The sequence below is a fragment of the Mobula hypostoma genome, chromosome 29 (assembly GCF_963921235.1).
Source record: "Mobula hypostoma chromosome 29, sMobHyp1.1, whole genome shotgun sequence".
NCBI classification, from domain to species: Eukaryota; Metazoa; Chordata; class Chondrichthyes; order Myliobatiformes; family Myliobatidae; genus Mobula; species Mobula hypostoma.
The window spans coordinates 3848559-3861064 of record NC_086125.1 but is presented as its reverse complement, the minus strand read 5'-3'; the positions used below and the strand labels follow the sequence as shown (position 1 = coordinate 3861064).

General features: G+C 43.7%; 1 protein-coding gene across 3 annotated transcripts in view; it reads right to left on the bottom strand.

The window, feature by feature from the left end:
- The window catches only part of LOC134339448 (transitional endoplasmic reticulum ATPase-like), an 83079-nt gene that overhangs the window by 36647 nt on the left and 33926 nt on the right, over positions 1-12506 (bottom strand). For all 3 annotated transcript variants that reach the window (XM_063035967.1, XM_063035969.1, XM_063035968.1), the window contains exons 2-4: positions 9012-9123; positions 2647-2819; positions 270-412 (exon numbers count right to left, since the gene is read on the bottom strand). In XM_063035967.1, coding sequence (XP_062892037.1) covers positions 270-412; positions 2647-2819; positions 9012-9123 — 428 coding nt within the window. The remainder of the gene's footprint in view (positions 1-269; positions 413-2646; positions 2820-9011; positions 9124-12506) is intronic.

The following is a 12506-nucleotide window of genomic DNA, read 5'->3' as shown; positions in this document are numbered from 1 at the left end:
GCAATCAGGGTCTGACTCGCACCGCTCTCTGTACGGTTGCGTGTTCTTGCCATGACCACATGGGTTTCATCCAGGTGCTCCAGTTTCCTCCCATATTCTAAAAGATGTACTGTTAGGGTTAGTGAGTTGTGGGCATCAGAAGCTTCGTTCCCAGCACGCTCCTCGGACTGCGTTGGTCGTCAACACAAATCGAGGTACTCCTCTGTATGTTTCGATGTACGTGCGACGAATAAAGCTCATTTAATCTAGTCATGGTGCATTGGTCATACCTTTGTGCACAGGCCGATAAGCCTCCAGGAAGTAGGGCTTCAGATAGACTTCAAACAAATTTCCTGTCAGCCCTTCAATGGTGTCATCAATGGGCAGCACGTGAATCCGCTTTCCGTATTTCACATCTGGGCACGCCTGGATACTGAAGGACAAGCATGCCAGAATTAATGGGAAAAAAGGGAAAGAAAGGTATGCTCTGACAGCCTGAAAAACATGGCATTTCACTACCACCAAGGCCCTGTGTATCCCAGGGTATTATACATTCTGTTAACAAGAATGCAAGGATGTATTGCTGAGGATTCATAAGGCACTGGTGAGTTCTCAGTTGGAATACTGTGAGCACTCTTGGGCCCCCTAGCAAAGAAAGGATGTGCTGACATTGGAGAGGGTTCAAAGGAGGTCAACAAAAATGATTCTGGGATTGAAAAGCTTATGATGTGAAGAGCGTTTGATGGCTTTCGGCCTTTACTCACCGGAATTCAGAAGAATGGGTGGGGATCGCATTGAATGGTTAAAAGCCATGACAGAGTGGATGTGGGGAGGATGTTTCCTATGGTGGGGGAGTCTAGGACCAAAGGAGACAGCCTCAGAACAGATGGATGTTCATTTAGAATGGAGATGAGGAGGAATTTCTCTAGCCAGAGAGTGGGAAATCTGTGGAATTCTTTGCCACAGGCAGCTGTAGAGGCCAAGTCTTTATGTATATTTAAGGCAGAGGTTGAAAGATTCTTGATTAGTCAGGGCATGAAGAGATAACAGGGAGAAGGCAGGAGATTGAGACTGAGAGGGAAATGGATCAGCCATGATGAAATGGTGGAGCAGACTCGATGGGCCAAATGGCCTAATTCTGCTCCTATATCTTATGATCTTATGGTTTTATTAACAGTTAAGTAGTCAAGAGAGTGTACCAGAAACATAAAATATATGCTGGAGGCATATGAGCATCTAACACATCTCAAGCAATCTGCTGTGATAAAAATTATTGCATAATATCAGATACTGTAGGAGTATTTAGTACTGGATCATTGGATTTACTGCATCTCCCTGCTTCCCCGTCTACCCTCAGAGTAGCACCTACACCTCACCTGTATTAGCCCTCCATTTGAAGTCCAGGTCACCCAGCTATAGGGAAGACATTGTTAGGCTTATTGCTTATACAACTACTGCCTTATCTCAGGTGTTTCATTGCCTTTGGCAGTGCTTCTGAAGGTCATCTAGTCATTCAGGCACTCTGTTATTGTCTCTACAGCGTTAGGGTTAGTGTCAAGGTAGGTATTTGTATCTGGAGGCTGTGTGATAATTAGAGCTTTTGGCGTTGTTCTTGGCTATTACTGGAGATTGGTTTCTTATTTCGTCTCCATACCTGGGTCACGCCACACTTGGTCATTCCTGTGTTCTGCTGCCCAGCCTCTCAAGTTGCCACCACCTGTAACTTGCATCCCAATGAAAACGCTCACAAGTCTTGTTCACCCTGATGCCAGTCCCTACTCCCGGCATACACTGGTTCCTGATAGGGTGGCACCACTATTTAAAACCGTGCTCCTTACATGTGGGTAATGTTGATCCTGAAGTGCAAATCAAGGACTAGAACAAGGATCCCATTAGGGGTTCTAAATTTAGTTCATTAAATCAATTAATATAACGGAGACCATTTATTTTATCATCATTTTATCACAGGGTGTTGTTCGGTTCAGTGGTGCCTTTAAAGAGAGAAATCTGATGTATGTCACTCCCATCTTATTTTATAACAACAAAGAGGCCATCAGTAACCTCACTGGAATGAATCTCCCTCTCCTTAGCTCCTTATACCCCTACAGTCCAACAATTCCTGCACATGTACAATAACTCCCTGCTGGACTTTCCTACACTTAACCTACACTAGATGTAACTTCCACTCACCAATGAACTTCCCTGGGGTGTGGGAGGAATCTGGAGCACCCAGAGAGAGCACGGTGGCGAGGGCAAGCTCCCCACAGGCAACACCTGAGCTCAGGATCAAACCCGGGTCCCTGGCGCTGGGAGGTAATAGCACTAACTCTTCTGAACTCTAACTCGGTCATCTGTACATGCTGACTGTGTCATCAACTATTATTATATTATTGAAAATAGGTTGCACTCTCTCACTATAGCCTCCTCCAACTCTACATTTTCCCAAGATGGTACCCTGGATCATCACCAAAGTTAATCATTTAAACCTAGTTCCAGCAGACAAGGATGAAATTCCCTTCCTGTTTGGAACTACTTCCCTGCTTTCAAAAACTTCTCTTTTGAACTTGCTTTCTACCACATCCCTTAGCTGGCTGACCACTGCATTTTGTCCATCAGCCCTCCTGCGAAGAGCTTCAAGATATTCCTCAGTGTGACGAGCAAGTGCACCTCACAACATCTCCGAGTCGCACCCGTAGGTTGTTCCGAGTCACCCTGCTAATTCGGATCCGCTCCTCGCTGCAGGTGTCATCTGACAGGACAATGCAAACCGTCTCCCTCCGCTTCTTCCCCTTCAGCAGGACGGTGTCCCCACGGAAAAGCTGCAGCTCGTCCATCTTGACCTGCAAGAAACACCGAGCCCCAAGTGAGCATGCTCAGAAGATCTAGCCAGCCAAAGAACAATTCATAAAAAGAAAGTTATCTCCTCTCCAGAATTACCCTGAAGTCTCCAACGTGCATTGATGTAGCAAAATATCTCAAGGCCATTAGCAATGGGTAACCAGTGTGCCAATGACACTAAAACAGATTGTGTTATTGACAGTGAAAATTCTACGACAGAGATGGATATGGCCCAGTCCATCAGAGGTAAAGATCTCCCCACCACTGAGCACACAAAGCGTTATTGCAGGAAAGCAGCATCCATCATCAGGGACCCCCATCACCCAACACATGTTCTCTTCTCGCTGTTGCCGTCAGGAAGACGGACAGTAGTCTCAGATCTTGCACCACCAGGTTCAGGAGCAGTTATTAAACCTCAACCATTAGCTCTTGAACCAAAGGTGATAACTTCACTTAACTTCACTTGCCTTATCACTGAAATGTTCCTACAACTAAATGGACTCACTTTCAGGGACTCTTCATCTCATGTTCTCAATATTTCATTTCTTTTCTTTTCAAATCTTTTTATTGTATATAGGAAAAATAACATGAGTACATCGAAGTAACAACACTTACAATGCCTCAAAAAAAAATTATCTTAAAGATTGAAAAAAAAATTGTGATAACAAAAAAAACCTACTAAGCAGAAAAGTGAGAGAAAAAAAAGAACCCATTAGGTGAACAATCCCGGAGCCATGCGTCATACAAAAAGCTTCTAAAAATAAACATCAAACCGCCAGCAAGAAAAGAAAATATACTAAAAAAATTTACAATTAGATCGTGGAAAAATTATATCAATTAACTCAAATGATAATAACGAGCAAATGAGCCCCATCTTTTCTCAAAATCAAATAAAGATTCAAAGGTTCGACTTCTAATTTTCTCCAACCTACGACATAGCATCACTTGAGAGGCTAAAAATATCCATGGGATCTTTGTGAATGAGACCATGCATAAGGTCTCTCTTTATGCTGATGATTTATTGGTTTATATATCTAACCCTGACGAATCCATTCCTGCCTTGCTAAAATTATTGAATGAATTTGGAGGTTTTTCAGGATATAAAATAAATTTTAGTAGAAGTGAATTGTTTCCTTTAAATGATTCTGGCTCTATATATGATAATACTCCTTTTAAAGTTTCAGACTCTTTTAGATATTTAGGTATTATAATTACTAAAAAATGTAAGGATCTTTATAAAGCTAATTTTGTTCCCTTAGTAGACTCTATGTTCTCAATATTTATTGCTTATTTATGTATTATTACTATTTCTTTTTTTGCATTTGCAGTTTGCTGTCTTTTGCAACCTGGTTGAATGCTCAAGTTGGCAGCTTCTTTCATGGATTCGGTTACGGATTTTATTCTATTATGGATTTACTGACTATGCCCACAAGAAAATGAATCTCAGGGTTGTATATGATGACATATAAGCACTTTGATGATGAATTTATTTTGAACTCTGAGTGTTGGTTATTGGGGTTTACAGAGGGATCTTAATCAGTTGGGGAAGGTAAATGGTGGTGGCATTTTCACAGTAAATGGCAGGGTCCTGGGGAGTGTTGTGGAACAGATGGTCCCAGCAATAGAAGCACATTGTCCTCAGAAAGTGGTATTGCAGACAGACAGAGTAAAATGGCTCTTGACACACTGGTCTTCGTCAGTCAGGGCACCCGAGTTGGACAATCATCTTCAGGGTTGTGTAAAAGAAGTTTCCTTTCAATCAGGACAATGATCGAAATTTAAAAGGCACTGCTTCGCGGCAGTTTCTCTGAGTTGTGAAGCGATCAATCGGAAAGAGTGATTCATTAGAAAGGGCAATAAAAATAACTCAAGTGCAAGCAGAACGGCTATCCTTTTGAGTGTTTAGAGTGGCTTTGGCTCTTCCGGCTTGGGCGAGGTAACATATTTGGAAAGTTTCTTTCTTCCTGTTCCTATTTGTTAGGGCATAGTAGTCAATGGAGAGTGGCTCCCAGGGAAGTGTTTTATATTCTGTGTTGGTTGTGGGAAGTATGGGAGACCTCCAGTCTCCCAGATAAACACATCTTCACCGGGTGCATCGAGCTGCAACTCCTCAGAGAACATATTAAGGAACTGGAGCTGCAGCTCGATGACCTTCAACTCATACAGGAGAATGAGGAGGTGATAGACAGGAGCTACAAGGAGGTAGTCACCCCTAAGTTGCAGGAGACAGTAATTGGGTGACTGTCTGGAGAAGGAGGGGAAATGCACAGCCAGTGCAGAGTACACCTGTGGCCATTTCCCTCAAGAAAAAGTACATAGCTTCAGATACTATTGAGGGGGCGACCTACTGGGGGAGCCACAGTGACTGGGTCTCTGGCACTGAGTCTGGTGCTGTGTTGATAGGTGATTCCCTAGTCAGAGGAACAGAGGCGAAGTTCTGTGGGCTCCCTAGAAACATCCAGATAGGATGTTACCTCCCTGGTGGCAGGATCAGAGATGTCTCGAATTGGATCCATCTCAAGGGTGAGGGTGAGCAGCCAGATGTCTTGGCACATGTTGGCACCAATGATCTAGGCAGACAAGGTGAGGAGGTCCTGGAGAGAGATTTTAGGGAGCTAGCAGAAAGTTGAAAAAGAAAGGAACCTCCAGGGTAGTAATCTCTGGATTTCTGCCTGTGCCATGTGCTAGTGAGGTAAGAAAAGGATGATTTGGCAAGTGAATGCGTGGCTGAGGAACTGGTGCAGGGATTAGGGGTTCAGATATATGGATCATTGGGATCCCTCCTGGCAAAGGTACGACATGTACCCGAACCCGAGGGGGGTCAATATCCTTGCAAGCAGGTTGGCTGGAGTTGTTTGGGAGGGTTTAAACTAATTTGGCAGGGGATGGGAACCAGACTGATAGTGCTGAAGATGAGGCAGTTGGTTTACAAACAAAAGCCATGTGTTGTGAGACTGCAAACAGGGAGAAGCTGATATAGGGCAAAATTGAAGTCAACAGGATGAGTTCAAATGTAAAAGGCGGACAAAATTGAAAAGGGTGAATACAGGACTGACAGTGTTATATTTGAATGTGCACATTATACGGAATAAGGTAGATGAACTTGTAGCACGGTTACAGATTGCCAGGTATGATATTGTAGGCGTGACTGAATCACGGCTGAAAGAAGATTACAGCTGGGAGCTTAATATCCAAGGATACACATTGTATTGTAGGGCCAGGCAGGAAGGCAGAGGGGGTTGTGTTGCTCTGATGGTAAAAAATCAAATTAAATGATTAGGAGGAGGTGACATAGGTTTGAAAAGCGTTGAAACATTGTAGATAGAATTAAGGAACTGCAAGGGTAAAAAGACCCTGGTGGGATTGATATACAGAGCACCAAACAGTAGTAAGGATATGGTCTACAAATTACAATGAGAAATAGAAAATGCATGCCAAAAGGGCAATGTTACAATAGTCATGGCGATTTTTATATGCAGATAGATTGGGAAAATCAGGTTGGTGATGGAGCCCAAGAAGGGAAATTTCAAAGAGATGGCTTTTTAGAACAGATCCTGGAGGAGCCCAGTAGGTGATCAGCAATTCTGGATTGGGTATTATATAATTGATTAGAGAGCTTAAGGGAAAAGAACCCTCAGGATCAAGTGATCATAATATGATCAAGTTCACCCTGAAATTTGAAAAGAAGCTGCTAAAGTCAGATGTATCAGTATTACTGTGGAGGAAAGGGAATTACAGAGGCATGAGAAGAGGAGTTGGCCAGAGTTGACAAGAAAAGAACACTGGCAGGGATGACGGCACAGCAGCAATGGCTGGAATTTCTGGAAGCAGTTCAGAGGGAACAGGATATATACATCCCAAAGAGGAAGAAGTATTCTAAAGGCAAGATGACACAACCATGACTAACAAGTCAAAGCCAATATAAAAGCTAAAGAGAGGGCATATAATAGAACAAAAGTTAGTGGGAAATTAGAGGATAGGGAAGCTTTTAAAACAGAAGGCAACTAAAAAAGTCATTAGGAAAGTTAAAATGGAATATGAAAGTAAGCTAGCCAATAATATTAAAAAAAATACTGTGAGTTTCTTCAGATACATGAAGTGTAAAAGAGAGGTGAGCATGGATATTGGACTACTGGAAGATGATGCTCCATTACTGATTTATATTTCCTTTCATCCCCATTCTTTTGCCTTCTCCCCACAAGGAAGGGTATAGGTTAAGATGAGAGGACTAAAATTTAATAGGAAGCTGAGGGGAAACATTTTAACCCACTGGCTGGTCAGTATATATAGTCGTAGAAAAATGCAGCACAGAAACAGGCCCTTTGGCCCATCTAGTCCATGCCAAACCATTTAAGCTGCCTACTCCCATTGGCCCGCACCAGGACCATAGCCCTCCATACCCATTCTATCCATGTACATATCCAAACTTCACTTAAACGTTGTCGCCGAGCTCGCAGGCATCACTTAGAGTGAGATAAAGGTAAAGATTATCTTTATTTGTCACATGTACATCTGAACATCAGACCATACAGTGAAATGTGGCATGTGTGTCAGATCAGCAAGGACTGTGCTGGGAAGAACTCAGAACATCTCCGGCAGAAACACAGAGTGACCACAACTTACTAACCCTGACGTAATGTATGGATCTATTTCTTTTAGAGCAACAACTCCCCTTGGCACTATGTATGGACTGTAGTCCATGTCTGCGTATTGATCGGTTGTCTATGCATGTGTAATGTTCCCTTGCTCTCTCTCTCTCTTTTTGCAATGTGAATACACCTGTAGTGCTAGGTTATGGACTGTAGTTTTTGATGGGACTATAGACCAAGGTCTCTTTGGGGACTTTTACTTGGTGGGCGGGGTTTGGTGTTTCTGTTGGTGCAAGTGAGGGGAGGGCCGATGCTTTGGCTGCTGCTTGTGTGTGTGGGGGGGGGTGGGGAGGTGGGGTTTGGGGTCCAGGTGTTTCCATCATTCATTCTTTGGGGTTTCTTGTTTCATGGATGTCTGTGAAGAGTATGAATTTCAGGTTGTATACTGTTTTCATTCACTGATATTAAGTTGAACCCTTTGAATTAAACCAACTGATTTTTGAAACGGGAGCTCATGGAGGAATCCCATGCCCATTCAGAGAGAACATACAGACAGCAGTGGGAACTGAACCCCGATCGGTGGTCACTGGTGCCATAACAGTGTTGCACTAACCGCCTTGCTTCCGTACTGTCCCGCCAGAAGAAGTGGTCAAGGCAGGTACATTAACCACATTGAAAATGTACTTGACAAGTTCACGGGTAGGAAAGGTTTAGAAACTTTTGGGCAAAAAGCAAGCAATGGGACTAGCTTAACTGGTCCTCATGGTCCAGTTAGGCTGCAGGCAACATCCTTGTGAACCTCCTCCACACTCTTTTGAGCTTGAAGGCCTGTTTTGTATCCTTCCTAGTTACAGAACACAGAACAGCACAGAAACAGGACCTTCAGCACAACCACTCCATGCCAACCATTGCTTCCTTCTTGCTCGTCCCAGTTGCTCTCATTCAGCTAATGACTCTCCAAGCACCTCACCTCCATATCCAAATATCCCCACTTCTACCACTTCCTCTGACAAATCCTTCCTGGTCCAGTACTCACCACGCCCTTTTTCATTTTAATTCTCCCTGTTTCTTCGGCGATATGATGTCCTTGTAAACGGAGTCTCTGCTACACACACGAGCTACTGAAATCCACCTTCTTGTTGGTCCATGAGGTTTACTAGTGGTGACGGTCTACAGCACCTGCTGGGAATCCCAGTGTTTGCTTTTGCAACAGGGTGCTACGGGTTGATAACATTAATGGAACTTGGGCAGCACACTGATGCAGCTGGTCGAGCCACTGTCTCACAGCTTCAGTGACCAGGGGTCAATTCCCAGCTCGGGTACTGTCTGCATGGAATTTGCTGCTCTCCCTCTGACACACCTGGGTTTCCTCTGGGGTGCCCAGGACTCCTCCCACAGTGGATTGGTGGGCTGACTGTCCGCTGTCACTTGCTGTGTGTTGGTGAGTGGTAGAAAACAGGAGCACAGGACCAGGGGGAATGTATATCCGATGATGCTCGTGGACCTTGTAGGCCCAAGGGCCTGTTTCCAGGTTCAGTGAATCCACCTCTGTGAAACCTCCCCACCCAGCTGGGACACGGGACCAGATAGCAAGACCATGGGTACCTGAGAGAGTGAAACAATGCTGTTGTCATCATTGATGGCCTCATCCACAATGAGACGGTTGGGGCGGTGTTTCTGCTGTAGAATCGCTGTCGAGACATCTTCGGGCTTTGCACTGCAGAGACAAAAGATGGAATGACTTGTTAACTAAGCACTGATCAGTCCTTCCATTGTTCCTGTAGAGGGACAGGGAGTTGGGGGGGGTGCAACTTCCCTTCTCCCTGTGTAAAGTCAAGATACCAAACAACCAAACATAATGACTGGAGGGCATGAAGGTGGAAATAACTGGAGACTGAACTGATCCGATGGGCCGAATGGCCTCTTTCTTTGCTGTATTATTGTATCATTCGCAAGAAACAATCCGGTGTAGGAAGTCAACGGGTTCCGGTTACAGAAAGGAACTGTCAATATTCTGGGCTGAGAGTTGATGCAGGGTCTTGACCTGAAACAGTGACAATTCCTCCCGCCCCCACCCCCCCCCCCACAGATGCTGCCTGACCCACGGAGTTCCTCTAGTAGATTGTGTGTCGCTCCAGACTGCAGCATCTGCAGTCTCCTGTGTCACCATGGGAACATACAATAGTACAACACAGCAACAGGCCATTCAGCCCATGATGTTGTGTTGAACTAAAGAAACTAGTAATTAAACACCTAACTAAACTAATCCCTCTTGCCTACAAAATGCCCATATTCATATACCCATCTGGGTCCCTCTTAAACACCTTTATCTTATCTGTCTTCACTACTGCCTCTGCAGCACAGTCCAGACATCCACCACTCTGTATAAAAAACTTGAACCACAAATCTCCTTTGAACTTTCCCCTCTCACTTTAACTACATGCCCTCTAGTAGGAGACATTTTGACCCTCAGAAAAAGTTACTGGTTATCTACCCTATCTATACTTCTAATAATCTTCCTTCAGCCCCTGTTGCCTCATTATTCTTATTACCTCGGTACAGCAGCCAACATAATCAAAGACCTCACCCACTCCCGACATTCTCTCTTCTTCCCTCTCCCATCAGGCAGAAGATACAAATGCTTGAAAGCCAATACCGTTAGGTTCCAGAACAGCTTCTACCCATAAGACCATAAAATGTAGGAGGAGAATTAGGACACCTGGCCCATCAAGTCTGCTCCGCCATTTCATCATGGCTGACCCAATTTCTCTCTCAGCCTCGATCTCCTGCCTTCTCCCCACGTCCCTTCATGTCCTGACCAGTCAAGAATCTATCAACCTCTGCATTAAATATACATAAATACTTGGCCTTCACAGCTGCCTGTGGCAATGAATTCCACACATTCATCACTCTTTGGCTGAAGAAATTCCTCCTCATCTTCATTCTAAAAGGATGCCCCTCTATTCTGAGGGTGTGTCCTCTCTCCCACCATGGGGAGCTTTCTCTCCACATCCACTCTATCAAGGCCTTTCAGCATTTGAAATGTTTCAATGAGGTCATCCCTCATTCTTCTGAATTCTAGTGAATACAGGCCTGGAGCCATCAAACGCTCTTCATATGACAAGCCATTCAATCCTGGAATCATTTTCATAAACTTCCTTTGAAGCCTCTCCAGTTTCAGCACATCCTTTCTAAGATAAGGGGCCCAAACCTGCTCACAATACTCCAAGTGAGGCCTCACCAGTGCTTTTTATAGTTTCAGGATTACATCCTTGCTTTACTTATTCTAGTCCTCTTGAAATGAATGCTAATATTGCATTTGCCTTCCTCACCACAGACTCAAACTGCAAATTAACACTTAGGGAATCCTGCACAAGGACTCCCAAGTCCCTTCGCACCGCAGATTTTTGTATTTTCTCTCCAGTTAAAAATAGACGACCCTTTTATTTCTTCCACCATAGTGCATGACCAAACACTTCTCAAATGTATTCCATCCGCCATTACTTTTGTCCATTCTCTTAATCTGTCGAAGTCCTTCTGTAGCCTCTCTACTTCCTCAAAACTACCTGCCCCTCCACCTATCTTCACATATCCTGCAAACTTTGCAAGAAAACCATCAATCCCATCATCCAAATCATTGACATATGACATAAAAAGAATCGGTCCCAACACAGACCCCTGTGGAACATCACTAGTCACCAGCAGCCAGCCAGTAAAGACTCCTTTCATTCCCAGTCTTTGCCTCCTGCCAATCAGCTACTGCTTTATCCATGCTAGTATATTTCCTGAAATACCGTGGGGTTGTAGCTTTTTAAGCAGCCTCATGGGCTGGCACCTAGTCAAAGGCCTTCTGAAAATCCAAGTACACAACATCAAATGATTCTCCTTTGTCTATCCTGTTTGTTATTTTTTCAAAGAATTCCAACAGATTTGTCAGGCAAGATTTTCCCTTCAGGAAACCATGCTAACTTTGGCCTATTTTATCATGTGCCTCCAAGTACCCTGAGACTACATCTTTATTAATTGCTTCCAAAATTTTCCCAACCACTGAGGTCAGACTAACTGGCCTATAATTTCCTTCCTTCTGCCTCTCTTTTTTCTTGAAGAGTGGAGTGACATTTGCAATTTTCCAGTCTTCCTGAACCATTTTAGAATCTCGTGATTCTTGAAAGATCATTAATAACCTCCACAATCTCTTCAGCCACTTCTTTCAGAACCCTGGGTGTACACTATCTGGTCCAGGTGACTTATATACCTTCAGATCTTTCAGTTTCCAAGATACTTCTCTCTAGTTATGGTAATTTCACATTCTTCATGCCCCCTGACACCTGGAACTTCCGCCATACTGCTAGAGTCTTCCACGGTGAAGACTAATGCAAAATATTTATTCAGTTAATCTACCATTTCATTGTCCCCCAATACTACCTCTTCAGCATCGTTTTCCAGTGGTCCAATATCTACTATCACCTCTCTTTTACACTTTATATATCTAGAGAAACTTTTGGTATCCTTTTTAATATTTCTGGCTAGCCTATTTTAACATTCTCTCTTTACTTTCTTAATTACTTTAGTTGCCTTCTGTTGGTTTTTAAAAGCTTCCCAAACCTCTAACTTCCTACTAACTTTTGTTCTATTATATGCCCTCTCTTGGGGCTTTTATATTGGCTTTGACTTTTCTTGTTAGCCACAGTTGTGTCATCTTTCCTTAAGAAAACTTCTTCCGTTTTGGGATATATATACCCCGTGCCTTTTGAATTGCTTCCAGAAAGTCCAGCCATTGCTGCTTTGCTGTCATCCCTGCCTGTGTTCTTTTCCAATCAATCCTGGCCAATTTCTCTCTCATGACTCTGTATTTCCTTTTACTCCATTGTAATACTGATACACCTGACTTTAGCTTCTCCTTCTCAAATTTCAGGGTGAACTTGATCATATTATGGTCACTTCCCATAAGGGTTCTTTTACCTTAAGCTCTCTAATCAGTTCCAGGTCATTGCCTAACACCCAATCCAGAACAGCTGATCCTCTACTGGACTCAACAATGAGCTGCTCTAAAAAGCCATCTCGTAGGCATTCTAGAAATTTCCCCTCTTGGGATCCATC